General features: G+C 41.1%; 1 protein-coding gene across 2 annotated transcripts in view; it reads right to left on the reverse strand.

Annotated features, from left to right (window-relative positions):
* Positions 1–24,233, reverse strand: part of atp8a1 (ATPase phospholipid transporting 8A1) — a 360,724-nt gene that overhangs the window by 87,775 nt on the left and 248,716 nt on the right. For both annotated transcript variants that reach the window (XM_043691994.2, XM_043691984.2), the window contains exons 24-26: positions 13,102–13,274; positions 11,017–11,200; positions 8,602–8,712 (exon numbers count right to left, since the gene is read on the reverse strand). In XM_043691994.2, the coding sequence (XP_043547929.1) occupies positions 8,602–8,712; positions 11,017–11,200; positions 13,102–13,274 (468 nt within the window). The remainder of the gene's footprint in view (positions 1–8,601; positions 8,713–11,016; positions 11,201–13,101; positions 13,275–24,233) is intronic.

Below are 24,233 nucleotides of genomic sequence, written 5' to 3' on the forward strand. Positions count from 1 at the left end.
TGGCAGCACCTTGCTCCTAACACCATGGGTTCTTATTTTATTTCGCAGCTTCCCGTGCAGCACTTTGTCAAAGACCTTGTGGAAATCCAAATAGAACACACCTACTGGCTCTCCTTTGTCTAACTTGCTCAAAGACTTCTAACAGGTTTGTCAAGCATGACCTACCCTTGATGAAGCCATGCTGACTCAGCCCCTTTTTCCCCGGCACTTCCAAATACTCTGCAATCACATCCTTAGGAATGAACTCGAAAATATTACCAATGACAGAGGACAGGTTAGCTAGCCTATAGTTTCCTGTCTTTGGTGTCTCTCCCTTCTTAGATAGGGGTGTTACAATAGCCATTTTCCAATCCTCTGAGACCCTTCCTGACTCCAGTGATTCCTGAAAGATCACCACCAATGCTTCTAAAATCGCCTACATCTGGTCTGGGTGATTTATCCACCTTCAGACCTTTCTGTTTCCTCAGCACATTATTCTTAGTGATGGCCACTACGCTCACCTCTATCTCCTGACTCTCTTGAAGTTCTGGTGTGCCGCTGGTGTCTTCCCCTGGGAAAACTGATGCAAAGAATTTGACTGAAACATTCAAAGATTACTGAACAATATTTTGTAGGACCTTTGCAAGCTTAGGAAGAGAGCAGCACAGGAAATGCTAGCTAAAAAAAAATCAAAGTTCATCCAGCTCATCTTCACTCATCCTGGCAGTTGTATAACATGATCTAACACTGCTGATTAATCATAAAAATAAATTTACTCCATTTGCATTTACTCCAACACACACCAAGAAATGAGACAAAGACCACCCCGAGGAGAATGTTTTGGGAACAGTAGATCTAAATTCATCTGTTAGCCGCAACTATGGTATACCTATAACACACCACGTCACAAATTGTTTACACTGGTTATGTCAAAATGTTTTTGAAATAAATCTAATTTGCCTTTGATCGAAATAATATTAACTGCATCCACGATACCTTAAGCAATGTGTTCCATCAATTAAGCACTTACTGAACTAACAGAACTGAGTTTATCTCACTCAAAACCCATCCATTTGCACAAAGTTAAAGTTGGCCCTAATATTTCTGCAGTTTGGTTCAGAGCACCAATCATCCATCATGTATAATGAAATAGCTTGATGGTGACAGTGCCCTGTAATAATGACTACTCTCTCTAGCCTCGGCAGACAAGTAGAAGAAAAGCATCCCAAGTGGAACAGGCCATTATCAGCCATTTAAATACTGGAATTGCTTTCTACAGTTGGCAATTCCCCATTTTCAGGTGTCTTACTTTGAAACAAATGGTGCCTGAAACCTTGAAAATATTGAGGAGAAAGATTTATTTTAAAAACTAAACTGATTCATTTAGCTTCAAACAAAATAATGCATTTTCATTGTTCTGTCCATTTAGATCTCTGAATTATTAATCTTTGAATTAAAAAAAGATGTGTCATGAAGTATTGTAAGTGTTGTGAAATTCTAATTGCTTCCTCTTACCAGGATACCTCAGACCTAGTAAATCCAGCACCAGATGAACTGGTAAGTGTTACTGTGATACAAAGTATAAAGTGCTTGAACAAGACAGCGTTTTTAAAAAAATCATGTTATCATGCACAATTTGTTGATCACTCACTTATTTCACAGACTTGGTCAATTTATCGAAGACAAATGTTTAAAAGTCAACACAAAAGCATTCGCAAAATTCTCTAATTTGTTTGAGACTTTTGAAATACCACTTATACTTAGAATTTTATATATTAAATGAATATGCAGAATATAACTGCACCCAGTTCTCCTGTCAGGTTCTTGAAGAAAATCTGACAAGCTTCACAAAATACATGTAAAAAGTATCCAAGAGCGAGCATGTCACAGCAGCTCCATAACACTCCATGGTTCATTCAATCGGATTACAGAAGCATGAATCGCTACAAATTCCCCATTTACTCATTTGTATCCCAGCTGGCCTCCAGATGAACAGTCCCTGCTCACAAATCAACCAACTTTTATCGCTTGGGTGAATATGCAAACATATTTGAAAAACAAATGTCTATAGTTTAAGATAGAAAAAAAAACTAGGTTAACAATTTGGTTCATTTTACTTAAATAGACTTAATAGCGAATCATGAAGTCAAATTATTGAGACATTGCTCAAGAGACAGTTATCAACAGATTCCTTCACACAATCTGCTAGACATGTGTGATTCTGATACAGTTTGCAATTCATGATTGACGGAGACAGATGGAATGTGTTTACTGTTTGGGAGGGGGTGGAATAACTTTAAAGAATTTCAAATCAATGCTGTTCTGGACAAAATTTACACAAGCATTTTCTAAACTTATTTCCAATTTCCTTTTTAGCTCTTCCATGCCACTCCCATTATCCTCAAACTAAGGATACCACTTCAGAACTGACTGCTAAGTAATAGGCAATGACAACCCAAAGGTTAACTTATCCATTAAGCTTCTGCCCTTTCCTCTGGGGAATTAACTAGAGCTATAGGCAGATTTGGTCTCTTAAAACAGTAGCTCGGTCTGTACTGGAATAATTAGCCCTAGGCTTTAGATTCTCGCAACCACTGGAGTTCAACATGATGTTGGTAGCAAAATACTCATTATTCTTGGTCATAATATCCTATGCACTAAGACACCAGCTGTGGTCACACTAGGTTTTACAACTTTAAGTTTCCAATTAGAACTTGACTGTAATAAAAGTGCAGTAAATTGGACCATACTGGTGCAATGAAGAAACTACACTGTCAGTCAAAAGAGGCCTACTGTGTGAGTTCACCATAATGGGCTCTGAAATCCGTGTCTTTTATTAAACAATTGTGAAGTTCTGAAGTCAACAAATGGGAAATTTCATAAGAAGAAAAATAAATTGCGCTGTTAGAAGAAGATGAGCATGTAATGTCCAAACGAGAGAGATCTATATTTTTACATAGACGTCATTATGCTACAATGCAACAGTTGTGTTCCTCTGCAACCTCGCGCTATAGAAAATCAAGCTATGGAAAACTGCTACAGAAAATTGCACTGTAGAAGATCACTATAGCAAATCGTTACACCCATTCAGCAGAAAATTTGTGTTTTCCAAACAATGTCCATAATTTGTTAACCACTTTACAGCCAATTCAGCTGTACAGCAGAACACCCTTTATACTTTTTCAGTTTAAATTGTTACTTTTATAATATAAATGCTAATCTAACAATTGTGCAGCACATGATTAAAAAAAATCTAGTAGTTGTGACCAAAGCTATCTTCCTAACACATAATTTACCTTATAAGATACAATACAAATTATTTTCCATATAGCTCAAGGCTCTCCAGTTTTCCTGAACTCTGGTGGGAGACTAGTATATGATGTCAGTGTTTGACAATAGCCATTTACTGGGTTAGAGTGGTGCTGGAAAAGCACAGCAGTTCAGGCAGCATCCGAGGAGCAGGAAAATCGATTAGATTAGATTACTTACAGTGTGGAAACAGGCCCTTCGGCCCAACAAGTCCACACCGCCCCGGCGAAGCGCAACCCACCCATACTCCTACATGTACCCCTTACCTAACACTACGGGCAATTTAGCATGGCCAATTCACCTGACCTGCACATCTTTGGACTGTGGGAGGAAACCGGAGCACCCGGAGGAAACCCACGCAGACACGGGGAGAATGTGCAAACTCCACACAGTCAGTCGCCTGAGGCGACTGAAAAGCCCTTCATCAGGAAACGTATTTTCCTAGGAGTTCTATTAATCTTTTGGAAGAGCTACTCAGAAAACCCATACATTATAGTTCCTTTACAGTGATTACCCTGCATCAATTATAATTAAAGTTGTATAAGATATACATGATCACTTTTGGTATTTGGACTTTTAAAAAGAGGCAGATGGATTTTGCTTGTTTCTGATTTAAAAAAAATACAGCTCAGAAGTCATTTGGATTTGCAGAGACAATTAGTTGGTGACTAAAGTACATCAATTCCAAGATAACATGTAACAGCAGCCAAGTGCCTGGGAGGAGAACTCCTGTGGTAGTAATGGGTAAAATATTTATGTTATTGGGTTTTCTTCCTTTAGGACGACTAAGAGATTTTCCATTTCAGTTCAGGGAAACCAGTCACCTCAAGAGAAGCAATTTCTAGTTTGAGAAGTTTCCAAGACAGAAGTGTTTGAAATCTTTGCGTTGTGAGGACTGATAAAGTTTTGGTGATCAGCACTGAGAGAGGTTCATACCAGCAGGATCAAAGAAATTGTAACATTATTTCCACAGGTTCAAGAAAAAGAAACTGGAAAGTATCAGTTCAAGGGTGGGGAGTCCAGAACTAGAGAGCATAGGTTAAGGGTGAGAGAGGGAAGATTTAAAAGGGACCTAAGGGGCAACATTTTCATGCAGAGCGTAGTGCATTATGGAACGAGCTGCCAGAGATGGTGGGTGAGGTTGGTACAATTAAAACATTTAAAAGGCACCTGGATGTGTATACAAATAAGAAAGGTTTAGAGGGATTTGGGCCAAGTGCTGGAAAATGGGACTAGATTAGGTTAAGATATCTGGCCGGCAAGGGTCTGTTTCTGTGCTGTATGTCTCTATGACTATGACTCTCAGTAAGAATTTTCTTTTTGGAAAAAAACCTAAGATAGAAGTGACATTTCTCTGGGATTTAGTCTCTAACAGATTGCAATAGGAAATGGGTTGAGACTTTGTTTTGATGGATTTGTGTTAAGATCTTTCTGTCTTCTACATTTAGAGATTTGTTTGTTTATTTCTTCTTTTCTGCAACAAACTTATACTCTGTTGTTAACTAACACCTTCAGTCTGTTATGAATATGTTTCAATGACTGAGCATCATTGAGTTTAGAAAATTAAGGGGAGATCTAATAGAAACTTACAAGATAATACATGGCTTGGAAAGGGTGGATGCTAGGAAATTGTTTCCGTTAGACGAGGAGACTAGGACCCGTGGACACAGCCTTAGAATTAGAGGGGGCAAATTCAGAACAGAAATACGGAGACATTTCTTCAGCCAGAGAGTGGTGGGCCTGTGGAATTCATTGCCACAGAGTGCAGTGGAGGCTGGGACGCTAAATGTCTTCAAGGCAGAAATTGATAAATTCTTGATGTCACAAGGAATTAAGGGCTACGGGGAGAATGCGGGTAAGTGGAGTTGAAATGCCCATCAGCCATGATTGAATGGCGGAGTGGACTCGATGGGCCGAATGGCTTTACTTCCGCTCCTATGTCTTATGGTCTTATCAGGTTAATCCTCTCCTTGTTACAATCTAAAGTCGCCACCTGCTTGCCTCAATGACTACTGCTCGGTGGCTCTGACCTCCATAATTATGAAGTGCTTCAAGAGGCTGGTCATGGTCCATATCAACTCTAGCCTTCCAGTTGACATCGATCCTTGACAATTTGCTTACCCAAGCAACAGGTCCATGGCAGACGCCATTTCACTAGCCCTACATTCATCCCTGGAACCTCTGGATAATAAGGATACCTATGTCAGACTTCTGTTGACTATAGTTCTGTCTAAACACTACAATTTTAACCGAACTAATCTCCATATTCTGAGGCCTAGGTTACCCTCTTCAACTAGATTCTCGACTTCCTGACCCACAGACCACAATCAGTGAAGACAGGCAACAGCACCTCCTCCACACCAATCTCTAACATCAGTGCCCTGCAAGGATGCACACTCAGCCCCTTACTGTACTCCCTGTAAAATTATGACTGTGTGGCCAAATTCCATCCGACAAGTTTGCTGATGACACCACCATTGTAGGCCAAATATCAAACAATAATGAGACAGAATACAGGAAAGAGGTAGAGTGCTTGGTGGTGTGGTGTAAAGATAACAATCTCTCCCTCAATGTAGCAAAACTAAAAAGCTGATCATCAATGTCAGGAAGCAAGGAGGAGGGCACACCCCTATGTATATCAATGGAGCTGAGATGGAGCGGGGGGACCACGTCAAGTTCCCAGGAGTTAATGATAACCGACAATCGCTCCTGGACCTCGTAAGGAGATGTAATGGTAAAGAAACACAACAATGTCACTTCTTCCTCAGGCGGCTCCAAAAATTCAGTATGTCCATAAAGACACCACCAGATGCACCATAGAAAGCATTCTATCTGGGTGCATATTAGTCTGGTGTTGCAACTGCTCTGCCCAGGACTGTAAGAAACTACTGAAGGTTGTGCAAAGCGCAGAGCATCATAGAAACCAACCTCACATCCATGGACTCTATTTACACTTCTTGTTGTCGTAGAAAGGCTGCCAACATCATCAAAGACCCCTCCCAACCTGGTAATGCTCTCATACAGCCTCTTCAGTCAGGCAGAAGATAAGGAAGTTTGAATACATGCAGCAACAGGTTCAAGAACAGCTTCTTCCCTGCTGTTATTAGACTGTTGAATGGATCTCTAACTTTAAATGATGATGATCTTGCTAACGTTGATCTCTCTTTGTGAACCTCCTGTGCAGTAACCTTGTATGCCTCCTTGTTTTCTATGACCTGCTACTACTGTTTGCAAAACAAAACTGTTCACTGTACTTAGGAACCCGTGACAACAATAAATCAAATCAACTCAAATTAACCCGTTCAATATTAAAACATTATGCTGCAATCATACAAAATCCTAGTTAGACCCCCGTTAGAGTATAGTGAGCAGATTTGGGCATCATACCTCAGGATGGATGTTTTGGCCCTGGAGGGAGGTTTACAAGGATGCTACCTGCACTTCAGGAATTAAGTTAAAAGGCAAGATTAGACAAATTAGCCCTTTATTCTCTAGAATTTAGAAGATTAAGGGGTGATCTAATCAAGGTTTTCAGGATATTAACAGAGAAAGCCAAGCTAGACAAAGATGAACAATTCCCACTGGTTGAAGATTCTACAACCAGGTGTCGTAGTCTAAGCATTAGGTCCAGGCCATTCAGAAGAGATGTTAGAAAACTCAAAACGTAGTGGAGGTTTGGAATGTTTTTCCTTGAATGGCAGTTGATACTAATTTAATTGTCAAACTTAAATCTGAGATTGACATTTTTTTTAATATAAAGCAAGACTATCAAGGGATATGGACCCAAGGCAGGCATATAGAGCTAGGCCACAGATCATCCATGATCTTGTTGAATGGCAGAGTAGGCTCAAGGGACTCAATGGCCTACTCCTGTTCCTGTGTTCTTGTTCCTATGTGACTGTTTCCTAATGGATCAAGGGGTGTAAATGTAGGGCTGCCACCTCGGTTATGCCCAATAAAGAGTTGTTTGTATGTTGTATACTACATACTTCATAAACCTGCTTTCGAAAGTCTACCTTTAGAGGATACAGGGGAACAGCAGCAGCAAACTTGTTGTTGAAGAAACTTGAAGGGTAATAAGAAATTACAGAGGAGGGCATCACAATGATCTTTGAAAGCAGCAATTTCAACAACCAACTCAAATGATTCCTACATCAACCTCCTATACCAAAGTACAACATAAAGCCAAGAGCTAGAAATTATGTACAAGGGAGTAACTGCCCAAATCTATCAATGACATTGCAATGGGTCTGGCAGTCAAAATGGGCTAGGCCTTTTACTCAGCTATCCCAATGGGATTTCTGTATGCTCCAAATGCACTGCTAAAGTAGGGATCTCAAGTTCTGTGTAGCCAACTGTGCATACAGGAAGTGTACAGACCTTAGATCTCAGGAGATCCAATCAATGTATGGATTATTTTTCTTTAATCTGCTCCCTTTCATATGCTCTCACTTCACTCTTCTCAGCATTGAGTTGGAACAGTAGGCAAACAGAACTGAAGACTACGCCATAGTTCTGCTCTCAAAGCTTCTTTGTATGTTTCTACAGGGAAGGCATTTCCTGCCATCAGGTGGCAAGCAGGTTTGAACAGTGGCATTGAGAAACACTGAAAAACTAAATGGCATTGGGAAGGAAGCACCTCTGCACGTAGCCTCTGAACACCCTGCATACTAATCATCTCTTTTAGTTGTTACTTCAGAACTACCTATTATCCAATTTAACTGAGTGTCTGTCAAGGCTGTACCATGCAATAACTGCTGAATGCATGATGATAAATTACATTTTACTAAAAACAGACATATATGTAGCTTGTGTAGGCTTACCAATTGATGCAATCACTCTACATTTTAACCAAGAAAAAGAGGAATTGATGAACAGGAGGCTAAATTTTAATCTAATTTGTCCAATGTTCTGGACACCATTTATCTCTTAATGCCACTTAAAAAAAATAAGCTGGTCATCATCTTACTGCAATTCAGGAAGATTGTGCACCAATCAGTTGACATATTTCCCTAGATGCATAATTAGCTAATGGTATTGATAACCTCGTCACCATCAGCAAATGTTTCTTTAATACTAGCAAATTTTAATATTAAATTGGTGAGTGTTTTTTTTTTAACAAGAATCCAATGCCCTGAGGCTGGCTTCACGCAGAAGACCAGTACCTGTTCATGAAATACTGTGAACAGCTGAACAAGAGCCCTTGGTAGTATTAAGTATTTTTCCTGGTTGTAATGCTAGACTGTAGGGAAAGAGAATGAAAACAATTGTCAACAAAGGAATGAGTGTCAAGAGAGTAATGAAGTAGCTTACCTCAATAATGTACAGGACTATGTTCTTGTAAAAGCAGTACAGGATACATTTTGCAACACGATTATAGTTCCAGGCTCCATGGACTAGCAGCAAGTTCTTCAGATACTTGAACTAGAAACAATATGCTCATTACAGAACAATGCTTTTCTTTTAAAAAAAGCTAGGCTGAAACATCATATTTTCATTCCACCATGCAACAAAATATATAAGATAACATTGGCAATTGAAAGTAATGATAGTGCAGTGGTTATAGTATTGAATTATTCCATAATTACTCTTGGCAGTTTGAATTGTCAATCTGAATTCAGGTTTTTAAGGTGTCTGGAAACTAAACGCTGACATCAATAACCAGGAAGGTTTTAGATTTCTGTAAAAACCTCACTCATCTATTCAGCTCCATCAGTACATTACCTTCACTACTGTACTACTCTTCTGGCACTGTTACATCTAATTAGTAACTCATTTTCAACTTTAATTTCATCACCAACTGTTGATTTTAAACTTTCTCTTACTGCATCCAACATACTAGATTGTTTGCAATTTTAAATTGAATGTGAGATCCTGACTCAAAATAAGGGGAAGTGTTCAGGCAATATCCATTTGTTTCTATTTTGTTTTTGCAGCATGTATATTTAAATGGCAATTCTTGTTCCAGATCTCAGTCCAGAATTTCTGGGCTAATCTATAATTAGAGATGGCCCAGTCTGACAGATACAAGGAGTAAATATTCAAAAGATGAGCAAGGAGAACCAAGATTGAACTTGGGAAGGAGAATTTCTGTTTAAATGTTATACTGCTGAAAAAGCAGAAGGGACCCAAGACAAATTGGAGTGGACTGAAAGGGTGCTGCTGGGATCACTGACTTCGGAGAAATTGCTAGGAAGCTAGCAGGAAGATAACCTGATATGTTCTGTGTAAAAGGTAACAAAAACAAGGACAAACAGTTTTGGTTCTGTGTACATTATAATTCTTAAAACAAAAGATTTATTTGTAATTTGTTCATAATTTATTTGATCTTAGGATGTGTGTGTCATTGATAAAGTCAGCAGTAATTACCAGCCTTCTTGCAATCCTGCATAGAAAGATCCATTGGGCTATCACAGAGATTACTCCATGATTTTAATCCAGAGATGAAGTACTAATGGGTCAAAGTCAGGATGGTGAATGACTTGAAAGGAAACTTGCTGTTAGGGGTGTACTCATGTTACTGTTGCTCTTGCACTTCTAGGTAGTGGTGGTCACAGGCTTGGAAGGTGCTGTTGTAGAAGCATTGGCAGGTTCCTGCAGTGCATCTTGCAGATAGTACACACTGCTGCCACTGGATAAGAGACCGAATGTTTAAGGTGGTGTGCTGCTTTATCCCAAATGTGTTAAGCTTGTATTGTTGAATTTGCACTCATCCAGGCAAGTGGAGAGCATTCCATAACATTTCTGTCTTGTGCTTTGTGCTTGGACAGGCTTGAAGGAATCACTGCAGAATTTTCAGCTTCTGACATAGTCTTGCACTCACAATATTAGTGATAAACCCCAAGATGTTCATAGTGGGCTATGTCTTGAATATAGTGGAGAGATTGTTAGACTCTTGTAGTTGGACATGTGTGTGTTTTGGAAGCCACTGGTCACTTATCAACTCAAGCCTGAACCATCCAGGTGTTGCTACAGACAGGAATAATTGGTTTAGCACCCGAGGGGTAGTAAATGTTGCTTAATCCTATGTAATCATCTGCAAACATTCCAATTCTGGCCTTATGTTGGAGGAAAGGCAACTGACTAAGAAACTGAATATGCTGGGTGATACTCCTGCAGTGACATCCTCACTTGAGATGACTGGCCTCCAAAACATCATAACCATCTTTAATTGCGCTCTGTATGAGTCCAACCAATGGAAAGCTTCCCCCTTATTCCCATTGACTTTAATTTTGCTCTGTCTCTTCAATGTCACACTCATCAAATGCTACCATGGTGTCAAAGACAATCTCAACTCCCGTTCATAAATTTTATAAAAGATGTGTTCAATGTTTCACATAAAATTGACAGATTAAGGTAACTATCACTAAAGATCCTGGTATATTTATCTTGGGGTTACTTGTGAAATGTCCAACTTATGTGGGTTGAACAGTTTCAGAAAACATTGACAGTTATTGAAATAAGCTCACAATCCTCATATTTTTGGAGTTGATAACCTTTTCAAGTAGGATACTAACATGACAATCAACAGTGTGGATGCCAATTGTCTCAGTTGAAAATTGTTTGGGTTAATGAGGCAAAGGAACAGTAAAGGATTATTTCATTCACTATCATCCATAATAATAGTGTTTAATGCCAGTGACATTGAAATATACCAAAATTAATTCCACAAACTGAAGGTTATCAAAGTGTACTTGTATGTCAAATTATTATTTTCTTTTCAGTTACCTGTGCTATAGAATAGTCAGATGAATTTGCTGCTTGCAGACCCTCATTTCCACTTATTCCAACACCAACGTGTGCTGTCTGGATCATGCCCACATCATTTGCTCCATCACCTATCGCTAATGTTATGACTTTCACCTGTTTCTTCACCATGTCAACAATTTCTGACTTCTGAAGAGGAGTAACTCTGAACAAAATGAAATAGAAATATAAATCAGAATGAATCCAGAGTGAAACAGAATTTTGGTAACCTAGAGGAATGCTTTTGATTGTTTCTTATTTCTATCAACATTAGACATTGTTCCAATGGTGCGTTCGGTGGACACTTTTGTGCAATACTTCTGTGTCACTTCAATCAATTATAGGAGAATTACTTCTGCTCAATCTACTACCAAATTCCCAGACCCAATGCCTGGCTTTTATCTTCATTTTCTCAAAGGCTGCGGCAAGCCACACAGAAAGGACACATCTATTCAACAGTTTTGTACCTAATATAAAATAATGATTATTCCAGTTAGGATATTGTATAATTTCTATCTCATCACTAGGCTGCTTTCAGAAAGTCAGAGTGTGTGGTGGTAATGATATTGGTGGGGGGAGATGGAAAGGTTTGTGGGAGGAAGGGAGGGGGGAGAGAGAAGATGGGAAGATAAAGACAGGGATGGTGGCCAGTGCAGGGAGTGGTGGACGTTGTAGGGAATGATGGGTTAACCTTGCTGTAGGACCCAGAGAAGCACTCAAGAGTATTAGACTGGCCATTAAACCATAATTCATACCTGGAATTGGCCTCCACTGTCTGGTGCAGGGATCAACCTTCTGACTCAGTGACTGGAATGTTAACGTTAAAGGCAGCAAAGACTCACTCAGACATTTAGGGTAAATAAACAGAATGAATATGCACAGAAGCAATTCCATACAAGAACAAGCCTGGTTACAGTCTTAGGTTACCTGAAACATCAACGCAGCAGTGTCAAAGTTTATACGCCTTTGCACTGGCACCAGCACCTGAATAATGTTGGATATTTATTCAACCAATTTATAAATAATCTTTCCAATGTGGCCAATACACTGCTAACTTCTGACTTGGATGTTCTACTAAAGGTTTGATGGCTTTCTAGGGAGATAATCCTATCAGTTTTTTGCTGCTGGTGTGACTGGATATTAATAATATTTCTATTGCATACAAGTGAGCATATTGTACAGTTATTCAAATAATGAAAAATAACAATTATCTGTGCAGCTGCTATATAACTTGAAAGCATCTGAATATATTTATGAAATACTTGGCAATTTTATCACATGCTCTTATACTCTGTTTTGAAACAAATTTTAAAGCAATGTTTTAAGGGTAGTACAGACCTTTCTTATCACAGGCTCACTGCAGAAGGTTGCCCCTCATCAGTGAAACAGATAAAATACACAATTCTAGGTAATCACAAGGTGCCAGGGCCTACTTGTATCAACATGGAAGAATTTGTGCACAACAGAAAATATGTCAGGTTTCTATCAACTAGAAAATCCAGCCCTCTATACTTAAATATGTTTTGCTTTTTTGGAATGGGTGCATACATAATGACATGAAAGGGTAAATTTTGCAAATGTTGGCTCCACTGCTTTCATGTGCATAATTAGAAAATTCACTTTCACAAATCAGGTCAATCTGTTTTCAAAGAAATCACTAGAGTAAGGCCTTTGTACTTACACTGATTTGTTCCTGGTTAACAGGAATGAAGAGATATTACATAGTATACCTAGTTTTCTTTATGAGTAAATATATGGCTATGCATATGATTACAACAATTACTCTGGTTACATAATTTCCTCTGGATGCTTGAAAATTGTTTTTTGTTATCATAAGATGCCATTTTGTGCCAGGGTGTGACATTATGTTAGACAATTGTCTTTTTCATGCTTCTCTACTATTAAATAGTTGAAAAATAATTAAAATGTTATATACATAATTGAATGAATTTCAAAATGAAATTGACAAAGCATTTAGTCACTTAGTTTTTGTATAAATCAGAATTTAGTTTTTCTAAACTTACAAAATCAAAATAGTATTTAGCAAATGTGCTTATTCTAGCTTACCGGCAACAGATGACTGCCTTACAAGACAAAGCAAGATCCAAAAAGGACTGTCGCACTCCAAATGTCAGAGCATATTTGAGAGTTTTGCCATCTATAATTAGTGCAAAGTCATTATCCTTGCGTAAAGCATCACCTAGAGTATTGCAGTGATGAATGAGTGTTTCCCTTGTCATCTGTGAATTAATTTTAACAGGAGTGAATAAGGTTGCACTGAAGCAAAGCATTCACAGAAAACTGGACATCTAATGCAATGAACTGAAAACTTATACAAAAGATTGAATTTTCACCTAAGGGATTTGCCAAAAATGGCTGGTTCAATAAATTATTACATTTTAATTCTTCCAACATTAAAAAAAAATAATGTGCCTAAGCCTGAATGTTGCCCAGGTCTTGCTGGATGCAAACATGAACTATTTCAGTATGACTAGTAAGAAGTGGTACTGAATTTTATGCAATTATCATCATTTCTAAACTTAAGATAGAGGGAAAATCATTATTGAAGTAACTGAGGGTGATTAGACACTGTCCTCAGCAGCTTCTGCACTGATGTCTTGGATCTGAGATGAATCAACAAGCACCAAGACATTTCTGTGTTAAATTACAAACACGTTTTATAACATAATGTATTAGGACAGTACGTTTAACACAAGGTAAAATGAAGGGGTCATCTGACCTGTTCTGAAGTCTACCTGATAGCAAGCTGCTTTGAATTTTAGAGATCAAAGAAAGGTTGGGGGGAGGGGGGGGGGGTGAGGGGGTGACACAGACAATCTTACTGGGAAGAAAATACAAGATGTTTACATTTGGAGACAATGTGACATTCGGCATGCTAAAAATGGATAGATGGAGAGTCTCCAAAGAAATGGTCAAAATGCAGGATTACATACAGTTGTACTTCGATCTGTTCTTATCCTTTCAAGATAACTGACAGTTTGGTCACCAGAACGTCTAATCATCATTCTAATCTGGATACAAGTTCCACGGATTTACACTGCTACAGAATTGACTTTGAGAAGGGAAGGGCTTCCAAGATTGTGTTTTCAAAACTAAGATAAGGGTCGTCTGACAGCATCTGCGAGGGCTTGAGGGCTGAAAGTTTGTGGTTCACTATATAGGGAGGTAGGTAGTGGTTTGCACTCAGATGGGAAAGACAAATGTTTGAGGAGTTAAAGGAGGCTGGGGATATTGTCAAAAATGGTGTTGTGGTGAATTATCAGCCATGCTCTAGAAAGGCAGGGTAGATTTGATGAGCTGAAAGGCTTCCTGCTCATATTCATAGGGAAGATTTACCTAGCTTTAGTTTGTAGCAAGTATCTTAAAGACAACCTGCACATGGAAGCCAACTCTGGAGTTAGAAGGTTTTAGACTGGGAAAGGAAAAGATCAGAAGTAAACTCTCAGGTGCTAAGAATAATTTTGGACTGATTTTGGGATAATTTAATGTCTACCTAAAATGACAGTGTAACATATGCCTGATTGTAGATTTTATCAGCTGTGTTCAATGCTTTGACCTGCAGCTGAAGTAACACAGGCAAAAAAGGTCAAGTTTAGTTTGGGAAACTTGGTTGGCAGGAATGAGCTCGACCGAAGTGTCTGTTTCCATGTTATATGACTCTGTGACTTAATTTCAAAAGTGCGCTGCTGCCACACTCAATCAATTCAGCTGTTAATGGCAGAAATGTTCATTTCACCTTGGAATTCAACTTTTTTGGTTCATATTTGGACAAAAGTTGGAGATCTGAAGCTTTTTAATCCTGGTGAAATCCAATCTGAACACCGCTGAGGTCCTGGGGAATAAGTGCCACTTGATATCATTGCAATGACACTTTCAATTAACTAAAGATTAATTAAGAGGGGACTGATGGGTTGTATTTGGATGGATTGGATTTGTCCTGCTTTTTGTGATCAGGACATATTTTTGCCAGGTAGTTACCAGTGTAGCTCTACATCAATAGTTTGATGTGAGATGTAGCTAATTCTGGGCTACATGTCTTCAATAGGTTTAATGTTGTCACAGCCAATGCGCTCAAATATTCATTGACATCCCATGGAAGGAAGTGAATTAGTTGAAGTCAGCTTATTATTGTGGGGACCTCAGGAGGTAGCGAAAATGAATCATTCACTTGGAATTTCTGGCTAAGGATGGTTGCGAAGGCTTCAGCCTTATCTTTTGCAGCAATGAATTGAGCTTTCCCATCATTGAGGTTAGGGATGCCCTTGGAACAGCTTCATCCTGTTCCCTGTTTTGATGTTAGGCAATGGCCTGTATAATTCATGACTGGATATGGCAGGATTGCAGGGTTTTAATGTTCTGGATTGGTTAGTTAATGCTTAGCTGATCAACATGCATGTTCTCCCGTTCTGGAACTTCATCATGTTAACATCTACTTTCTAGGTAAACTTGGTTTTCCTCCTGCCATTTTATTCTACTTTCTTAATTGAACTATTGTTGGTCCCTGCTTTGCTTGGGGTGGGAGGCATGCTGGGCCATTGTGTTACATGCTGGAATACAATTAGGTTGCTGCCCTGATTTTGGCTGAGAAATCTGTTCTAAATTTCTCCCATTTGACACTTTAGCAGTGCAACATATGAAGGAGGGAACCCTCACTGTGAAGATGAGACATATCAAACAACTTCTGTGCAATAGGCATTCATATTAATATTGTTCTAGATATAGGCATCTGCAATGGTAATGTTGCTGAAGACAAGTATATTTTCCCTAAGTGTTAGTTCTTTCAGAAGTTGGGCCTAGGGGGCTATCCATATAAAACAAAGCAGTAATTCAGCAATTTTTCTGCAAACAGTATATCATAGGAAAGTAACATTTGAGCATTACAACAGGGAAAGGTAAGACTTTATTCAACATACATAAAATGTTACTCTGCAATCTCTCCCAAAGTGACAATAACACATGAAACAGTTTCAGAGACTAGCCAAACTGATATAAAACATTTTAGATTTCTACTCTATTTCTTCAATAATGTAATAACATTGCCCTCAACTCCATAGGTCTGTATCTTTGAAAAGGGCTGAAAAATCTGACTGCAACCATATTGTTCACTTCATCTTCACAAAAAAGTAAGGCTATTCTTATAAAATGAAAATCATATTTAGGGTGAAAAAGAAAACATGAATGATTTAAAAAATCATTTCCAGGCATCATCGCTATTCTGCTTTCCTTCCCCTTCAAATCCACCCACTTCTCATAAATCATAAAAGATGAGCCTGACTTGCAGGTATAGACTAAAGTTACCGTCTGTTGCAGACAATCTATAGGGACTCCTAACTCCTAACTTCAGTAGGTTGCCGTAACAACCTACTGAAATTTTAGCTAAAAGAAATATTTACAATCAAATGCTTCAAATTCTGTAGACCAAGGCACAGTTTCATCACGTTGATCATGAAAGATTACCAGGAAATATACTACAGCTGTTTCTGCAACTAAATTTCAAGTAATTCTGCGCTTCTGGTAAATGTCTCAACACAATCAAGTATGGTAGCATATTTTTTGTATTAACATTAAACATTATTTGAGTCTTCATAATTTTCCTGCAAGTCTGTTCAAACATGAGCTGAAAGATGCTTACTGTGTATTTACTGAAGAGTGCAATGAACAATACTCTTCAAGTAACATTGAGCCTAATGGCCTCAGGAAAAGGGCAGACATACTGTTACATGAGATTACTGTAACATTTGTGTCCAAGTTGCACTTCTACGTCATTAGTTTTGCAGACTAGCTTACTCACTGTCTAAAAACTGAAATGCAAGGTGAAGTCACCGAATTTGTGTTACAAAGGGGGTTGATATTACTGATAAACAATCTCTCTGGCACTGAAAATGTATTATTACAGATGTAGAGTCTCATCAATTCAAGTTTTACTTGTTGTTGGGAGATTTTAAAAATGCATACTGAACAAGTTTGTTGTGTCTTTATTCTCTCTCCCAATCCAATCTTTCTCCTCTTTAAATTTTTCATTATGTCAACAATATGACATTGAATTCACCCAGTCTAATTTATAATTCTGTTCAATCCTTGTGCTGCTAAGTTCATTGATCCTCAATCTTGATTGGTGAAAGAGTTGCTTACTCTGCTCACAAAGCATAAACATACTGCCTCACTTGCTCCAACTTTATCAGTTTGCATCTTCAGAAATTTCCCATGCAATAGATAATATTTCTAAATGTGCTTGCAGAGGCAAGACTTATTAATGGCAGACACAGACAAAAGTCCTGCTATGGCAAAACCTGGCCCAAGACAGTGATGTTGCGTTAAATAAGATATTAATATCCTATTCCTAGGGAATGCTACAGACTCAACAGTAAAGAACAGAAAAGTAGTTGTTTTGTGTGCATGAAATGTCACAAAGGAAGCTTAGAAATAAGTGTTCAAAAGGGAGTGATTACAAATTACCTCTTTACCATTGTTGACATTTACAAACTATCAGGACTGACATTTATGACACACAAGAGTGACACAAAATGCAGAACTATCCATTCAAATATTCACAGCTGTGTATTTTTAAACATTATTGTATAAAAGGTCATTTTGTCGTACAGAACTGGAATATTGTTGAAAAACATTTTGAGCAATTCAAAAAGCTTCGACAAAATGTGTACTTTTATGGTGTTACATGAATGCATTTCAAAGTAGGATACATTTTTAAAGTGAGTGATTGGCAGTCAGGAAGCTACACTTGGTTACCTTATTCAGTGAACTTCAAGCATTTTCAACGTAGTTACTTCAAATACAGCAGCATGTGAAAACTAAAGTGGGAAATGATAGGAGGTTGTTGCACCTTCTTTTGGAAAGTCAAACCAAAAGAATGCCATTGCTACAGAGTCAGCTTTGTAATAAGAAATTACCAGGTCAAACACATCAATGAATTGCCTGTGGAGTAACTGAATAAGTTATGACTCTATGGTTCACCACAGCCTGGAAGCAGCAGCACATCACAATCATTGGTGGCTACACCGCTACCTTAGAGTCATGGAGACCTTAAGCATGGAGATAGATCCTTTGGCCCAAACTGGTCCATGGCGACCAAAATGTCTGTCCACACTAACCCCATTTCGCTGCACTTGGCCAATATCCTTCTAAACCTTTCCTATCCATGTATTTGTCCAAATGCCTTTTAAATGTTGTTAATGTAACTGCCTCGACCACTTCCACTGACAGCTCATTCCATATGTGTACCACCCTCTGTGTAAAAATGTTGTCCCTCAGGTTCCCTTTTATTCTTTCTGCTCCAACTTTAATCTGATGCCCTCTCGTCCTCAATTCCCCAACCCCGGGAAAAAAACTGAGTATATTCACCCTATCCATACCTCATGATCTTATACACTTCTATAATATACCCCCTCAGTCTCCTATGCTCTGAAGAAAAAAATCATAGCTTGTCCAACCTCTCTCTCCAACTCAGACTGGTGAGTCCTGGCAGCATCCTTGTAAATTACTTCTGCACTCTTTCCAGTTTAATAACATCCTTGCTATAGCAAGATGATCAAAACTGAATACAATACTCCAAATGCAGCCTCACCAATGTTCTGTACAATTGCAACATAACTTCCCAATTTCTATACTCAATGCCCTGACTGATGAGGCCTGTGTGTCAAAAGCCTTCTTCACTGCCGTGTCTACCTGTGACTCCCCACCTTCAGAGAACTGTGAACCTGAACTCCAAGACTCCCTCTGCTCCACTACACTCCTTAGGGCCTTACCATTCACCATGAAATTCCTATCTTGATTGACTTATCAAAATGCAAAACCTCACATGTATCTATATTAAACAACATTTGCCATTTCTCAGCCCACTTCTCTAACTGATCAAGGTCCTGCTGTAATTTCTGAGAACCTTCTTCACTGTCCATGATACCACCTATTTCAGTGTCATCTGACAACTTACTAATCATGCCTTGGATATTCTCATCGAATTCATTGATATAGATAACAAACAGCAAGGGGCCCAGCACTGACCCCTGAGGCACTGCACCAGTCACAGGCCTCCAGTCTGACAAGCATCCTTTACCCTTTATTTCATACCATCAAGCCAATTGTGTATCCAATTTGCCAGCTCACTCTGGATTCCACACGATTTAACCTTCCAGAGCAGCCTACCATGTGGAACTTTATCAAAGGCCTTACTGAAATCCACATAGGCTATGAGGTAAAAACAATGACTGCAGATGCTGGAAACCAGACTCCGGATCAGTGGTGCTGGAAGAGCACAGCAATTCAGGCAGCATCCGAGGACAGGCAAAATCGACGTTTCGGGCAAAAGCCCTTCATCAGGAATAAAGGCAGAGAGCCTGAAGCGTGGAGAGATAAGCTAGAGGAGGGTGGGGGTGGGGAGAGAGTGGCATAGAGTACAATAGGTGAGTGGGTGAGGAGATGAAGGTGATAGGTCAGGGAGGAGAGGGTGGAGTGGATAGGTGGAAAAGGAGCTGGGCAGGTCGGACAAGTCCGGACAGGTCAGGGGATCGAGTTGCTGGAGGTTAGAAGCTAGGATGAGGTGGGGGAAGGGGAAATGAGGAAACTGTTGAAATCCACATTGATGCCCTGGGGTTGAAGTGTTCCGAGGCGGAAGATGAGGCGTTCTTCCTCCAGGCGTCTGGTGGTGAGGGAGCGGCGGTGGAGGAGGCCCAGCACCTCCATATCCTCGGCAGAGTGGGAGGGGGAGTTGAAATGTTGAGCCACTGGGCGATTTGGTTGATTGGTGCGGGTGTCTCGGAGATGTTCCCTAAAGCGCTCTGCTAGGAGGCGCCCAGTCTCCCCAATGTAGAGGAGACCGCATCGGGAGCAACGGATACAATAGATGATATTAGTGGATGTGCAGGTAAAACTTTGATGGATGTGGAAAGCTCCTTTGGGGCCTTGGATAGAGGTGAGGGAGGAGGTGTGGGCGCAGGTTTTACAGTTCCTGCGGTGACAGGGGAAAGTGCCAGGATGGGAGGGTGGGTCGTAGAGGGGCGTGGACCTGACCAGGTAGTCACGGAGGGAACGGTCTTTGCGGAAGGCGGAGAGAGGTGGGGAGGGAAATATATCCCTGGTGGTGGGGTCTGTTTGGAGGTGGCGGAAATGTCAGCGGATGATTTGGTTTATGCGAAGGTTGGTAGGGTGGAAGGTGAGCACCAGGGGCGTTCTGTCCTTGTTGCGGTTGGAGGGGTTGGGTCTGAGGGCGGAGGTGCGGGATGTGGATGAGATGCGTTGGAGGGCATCTTTAACCACGTGGGAAGGGAAATTGCGGTCTCGAAAGGAGGAGGCCATCTGGTGTGTTCTATGGTGGAACCGCTCCTCCTGGGAGCAGATACGGCGGAGACGGAGGAATTGGGAATACGGGATGGCATTTTTGCGAGAGGTAGGGTGGGAAGAGGTGTAATCCAGGTAGCTGTGGGAGTCGGTGGGTTTGTAGAAGATGTCAGTGTCAAGTCGGTCGTCACTGATGGAGATGGAGAGGTCCAGGAAGGGGAGGGAGGTGTCAGAGATGGTCCAGGTAAATTTAAGGTCAGGGTGGAATGTGTTGGTGAAGTTGATGAATTGCTCAACCTCCTCGCGGGAGCACGAGGTGGCGCCACTGAACTCATCTCTACCTACCTCGACACTGTCCTATCCCCCCTAGTCCAGGAACTCCCCACATACGTTCGAGACACCACCCACGCCCTCCACCTCCTCCAAGACTTCCGTTTCCCCGGCCCCCAACACCTCATCTTCACCATGGATATCCAATCCCTCTACACCTCCATCCGCCATGACCAGGGCCTCCAAGCCCTCCGTTTTTTCCTCTCCAGACGTTCCCAACAGTACCCCTCCACCGACACTCTCATTCGTTTGGCCGAACTGGTCCTCACCCTTAACAATTTCTCCTTTGAATCCTCCCACTTCCTCCAGACCAAAGGGGTAGCCATGGGCACACGTATGGGCCCCAGCTATGCCTGTCTCTTTGTTGGCTATGTAGAGCAGTTGATCTTCCGTAATTACACCGGCACCACTCCCCACCTCTTCCTCCGCTACATTAATGACTGCATTGGCGCCACCTCGTGCTCCCGCGAGGAGGTTGAGCAATTCATCAACTTCACCAACACATTCCACCCTGACCTTAAATTTACCTGGACCATCTCTGACACCTCCCTCCCCTTCCTGGACCTCTCCATCTCCATCAGTGACGACCGACTTGACACTGACATCTTCTACAAACCCACCGACTCCCACAGCTACCTGGATTACACCTCTTCCCACCCTACCTCTTTCAAAAATGCCATCCCGTATTCCCAATTCCTCCGCCTCCGCCGTATCTGCTCCCAGGAGGAGCGGTTCCACCATAGAACACACCAGATGGCCTCCTTCTTTCGAGACCGCAATTTCCCTTCCCACGTGGTTAAAGATGCCCTCCAACGCATCTCATCCACATCCCGCACCTCCGCCCTCAGACCCAACCCCTCCAACCGCAACAAGGACAGAACGCCCCTGGTGCTCACCTTCCACCCTACCAACCTTCGCATAAACCAAATCATCCGCCGACATTTCCGCCACCTCCAAACAGACCCCACCACCAGGGATATATTTCCCTCCCCACCCCTCTCCGCCTTCCGCAAAGACCGTTCCCTCCGTGACTACCTGGTCAGGTCCACGCCCCCCTACGACCCACCCTCGCATCCTGGCACTTTCCCCTGCCACCGCAGGAACTGTAAAACCTGCACCCACACCTCCTTCCTCACCTCTATCCAAGGCCCCAAAGGAGCTTTCCACATCCATCAAAGTTTTACCTGCACATCCACTAATATCATCTATTGTATCCGTTGCTCCCGATGCGGTCTCCTCTACATTGGGGAGACTGGGCGCCTCCTAGCAGAGCGCTTTAGGGAACATCTCCGAGATACCCGCACCAATCAACCAAATCGCCCAGTGGCTCAACATTTCAACTCCCCCTCCCACTCTGCCGAGGATATGGAGGTGCTGGGCCTCCTCCACCGCCGCTCCCTCACCACTAGACGCCTGGAGGAAGAATGCCTCATCTTCCGCCTCGGAACATTTCAACCCCAGGGCATCAATGTGGATTTCAACAGTTTCCTCATTTCCCCTTCCCCCACCTCATCCTAGCTTCTAACCTCCAGCAACTCGATCCCCTGACCTGTCCGGACTTGTCCGACCTGCCCAGCTCCTTTTCCACCTATCCACTCCACCCTCTCCTCCCTGACCTATCACCTTCATCTCCTTCCCCACTGACCTATTGTACTCTATGCCACTCTCTCCCCACCCCCACCCTCCTCTAGCTTATCTCTCCACGCTTCAGGCTCGCTGCCTTTATTCCTGATGAAGGGCTTTTGCCCGAAACGTCGATTTTGCCTGTCCTCGGATGCTGCCTGAATTGCTGTGCTCTTCCAGCACCACTGATCCGGAGTCCACATAGGCTATGTCTACTGCCCTGCCCTCATCAACTTCCTGGTCACTTCATCAAAGAATTGTAACAAATTTGTGAGGCAAGATCTCCCACATACAAAGCCATGCTGACTATTCCTAATCAAATCTTGTCTTATCTCTTAGAATCTTCTCAAATAACTTACCTCCCACAGATTAGATTAGACTAGACTAGACTACCTACAGTGTGGAACAGGTCCTTCGGCCCAACCAGTCCACACCAACCCTCTGAAGAGTAACCCACCCAGACCCATTCCCCTCTGACTAAGCAGCTAACACTATGGGCATTCACGTGTTAAGCTATAGTTCCCAGGTTTTTCTTTGCAGCCCTTCTTGAATAATAGCACAACATTCGCTACCCTCTAGTCTTCCAGGGCCTCACACATGGCCAGCGATGATGCAAAAATATCGGCCAGGACCCCTGCAATTTCTTCTCTGCCTCATGTAGTGTTCTTAGATATTCCTAGTCAGGACCAGGAAATTTATGCAGCTTCTTTCATTCTAATACATCCAACATCATCTCTACTGTGATATGGATTGTCCCCAAGATATGACCACTAACTTCCCTTTAGACACAATAGAGCAGACAAAATTCTATATCAGCCTCAACCAATCCCAAGGGTGACAAGTTGATTCTCCTCAGCAACTTCAGTGCCAGAGTCATTAGAGATACAAACCTTTTTGAAAGGTTTGTATTAGACAATGAAGGTGTAGAGAAAACAAAATCCAGCAGAGTCCTCCATCTGACGAACTTGCCTAGAATTTGATCTCATTCTATTAAACACCCTGTTCTGCCAGAGGGACAAGCACAAGATCTCATGTCAACACCCCCACTCCAAGTACTGACATCTACATCACTGCTCAAGTTAGGGACCAGAAAGACATCCACATAATGGCCAGAAGTAATAACTGCTAGACTGACCACCAACTAATATGTTCTTCCATCTCCATCCATCTGATCCCAAACTAAGAGGCAGAAAAACTCAAAGAATCAATGTTACTGGACTCAAAAAAACCCTGAGAAGAAAGTCTGACTCAGGCAGTGCCTCACTTGCCAACCTGATGACGACCAATGTGCCAGAGCTACAGGGTGCCCACAGTATCTGGTCCACCCTAAAAAACAACATTGTCAGCATTAATGAGTGCATATATCACATTTCCCAATTTGATATGAAAATGTCTATGCTCAGATAAATATCCAACATGTGGTTGGATTGCAGTTTGGGCTGACAATAATGCATTTTGCTAAAATTTAATACTGTTACTTTGGTCAGCAGGTGGAACATCAGAAGCTATCTGAATTATAATTGAGAGTTTAAGATGAATACTAGCAGTAGATATTAATTTTCATTTGATTAGAAGAATAACCACAAACCATTTTCCATAGCTAAGCTGTTTCTCCATCAAATTATATTGGGAATAAAGATTTACATTTTCAGTGTTTTATTTGACAGTAGCATTTCATGAACAGTAACTGTGCTGCCAAGTTTCAGCTAGTTTCCACTTACCACCTAGAATGACTTGGCATCTCTTGGGTTAAGTGTATTAGACTGCTTTTGCTTAAATACAATTTATTTATAAAGTTCATGAAAAAAAAATTGTGAAGATGCATAATTCTTCCTCCTTAAACTCTTGAAGATGCAGGCGTCAAATACCACTGCAACCTTTTTTCATCAAAATAAGGAGATACTGCTTTGCTTGTACATGGGAAAGAATGCCAG

Source organism: Chiloscyllium plagiosum, unplaced genomic scaffold, assembly GCF_037043375.1.
Source record: "Chiloscyllium plagiosum isolate Xiang-an unplaced genomic scaffold, Cpla_swu_hap1 HiC_scaffold_1, whole genome shotgun sequence".
Lineage (NCBI taxonomy): Eukaryota > Metazoa > Chordata > Chondrichthyes > Orectolobiformes > Hemiscylliidae > Chiloscyllium > Chiloscyllium plagiosum.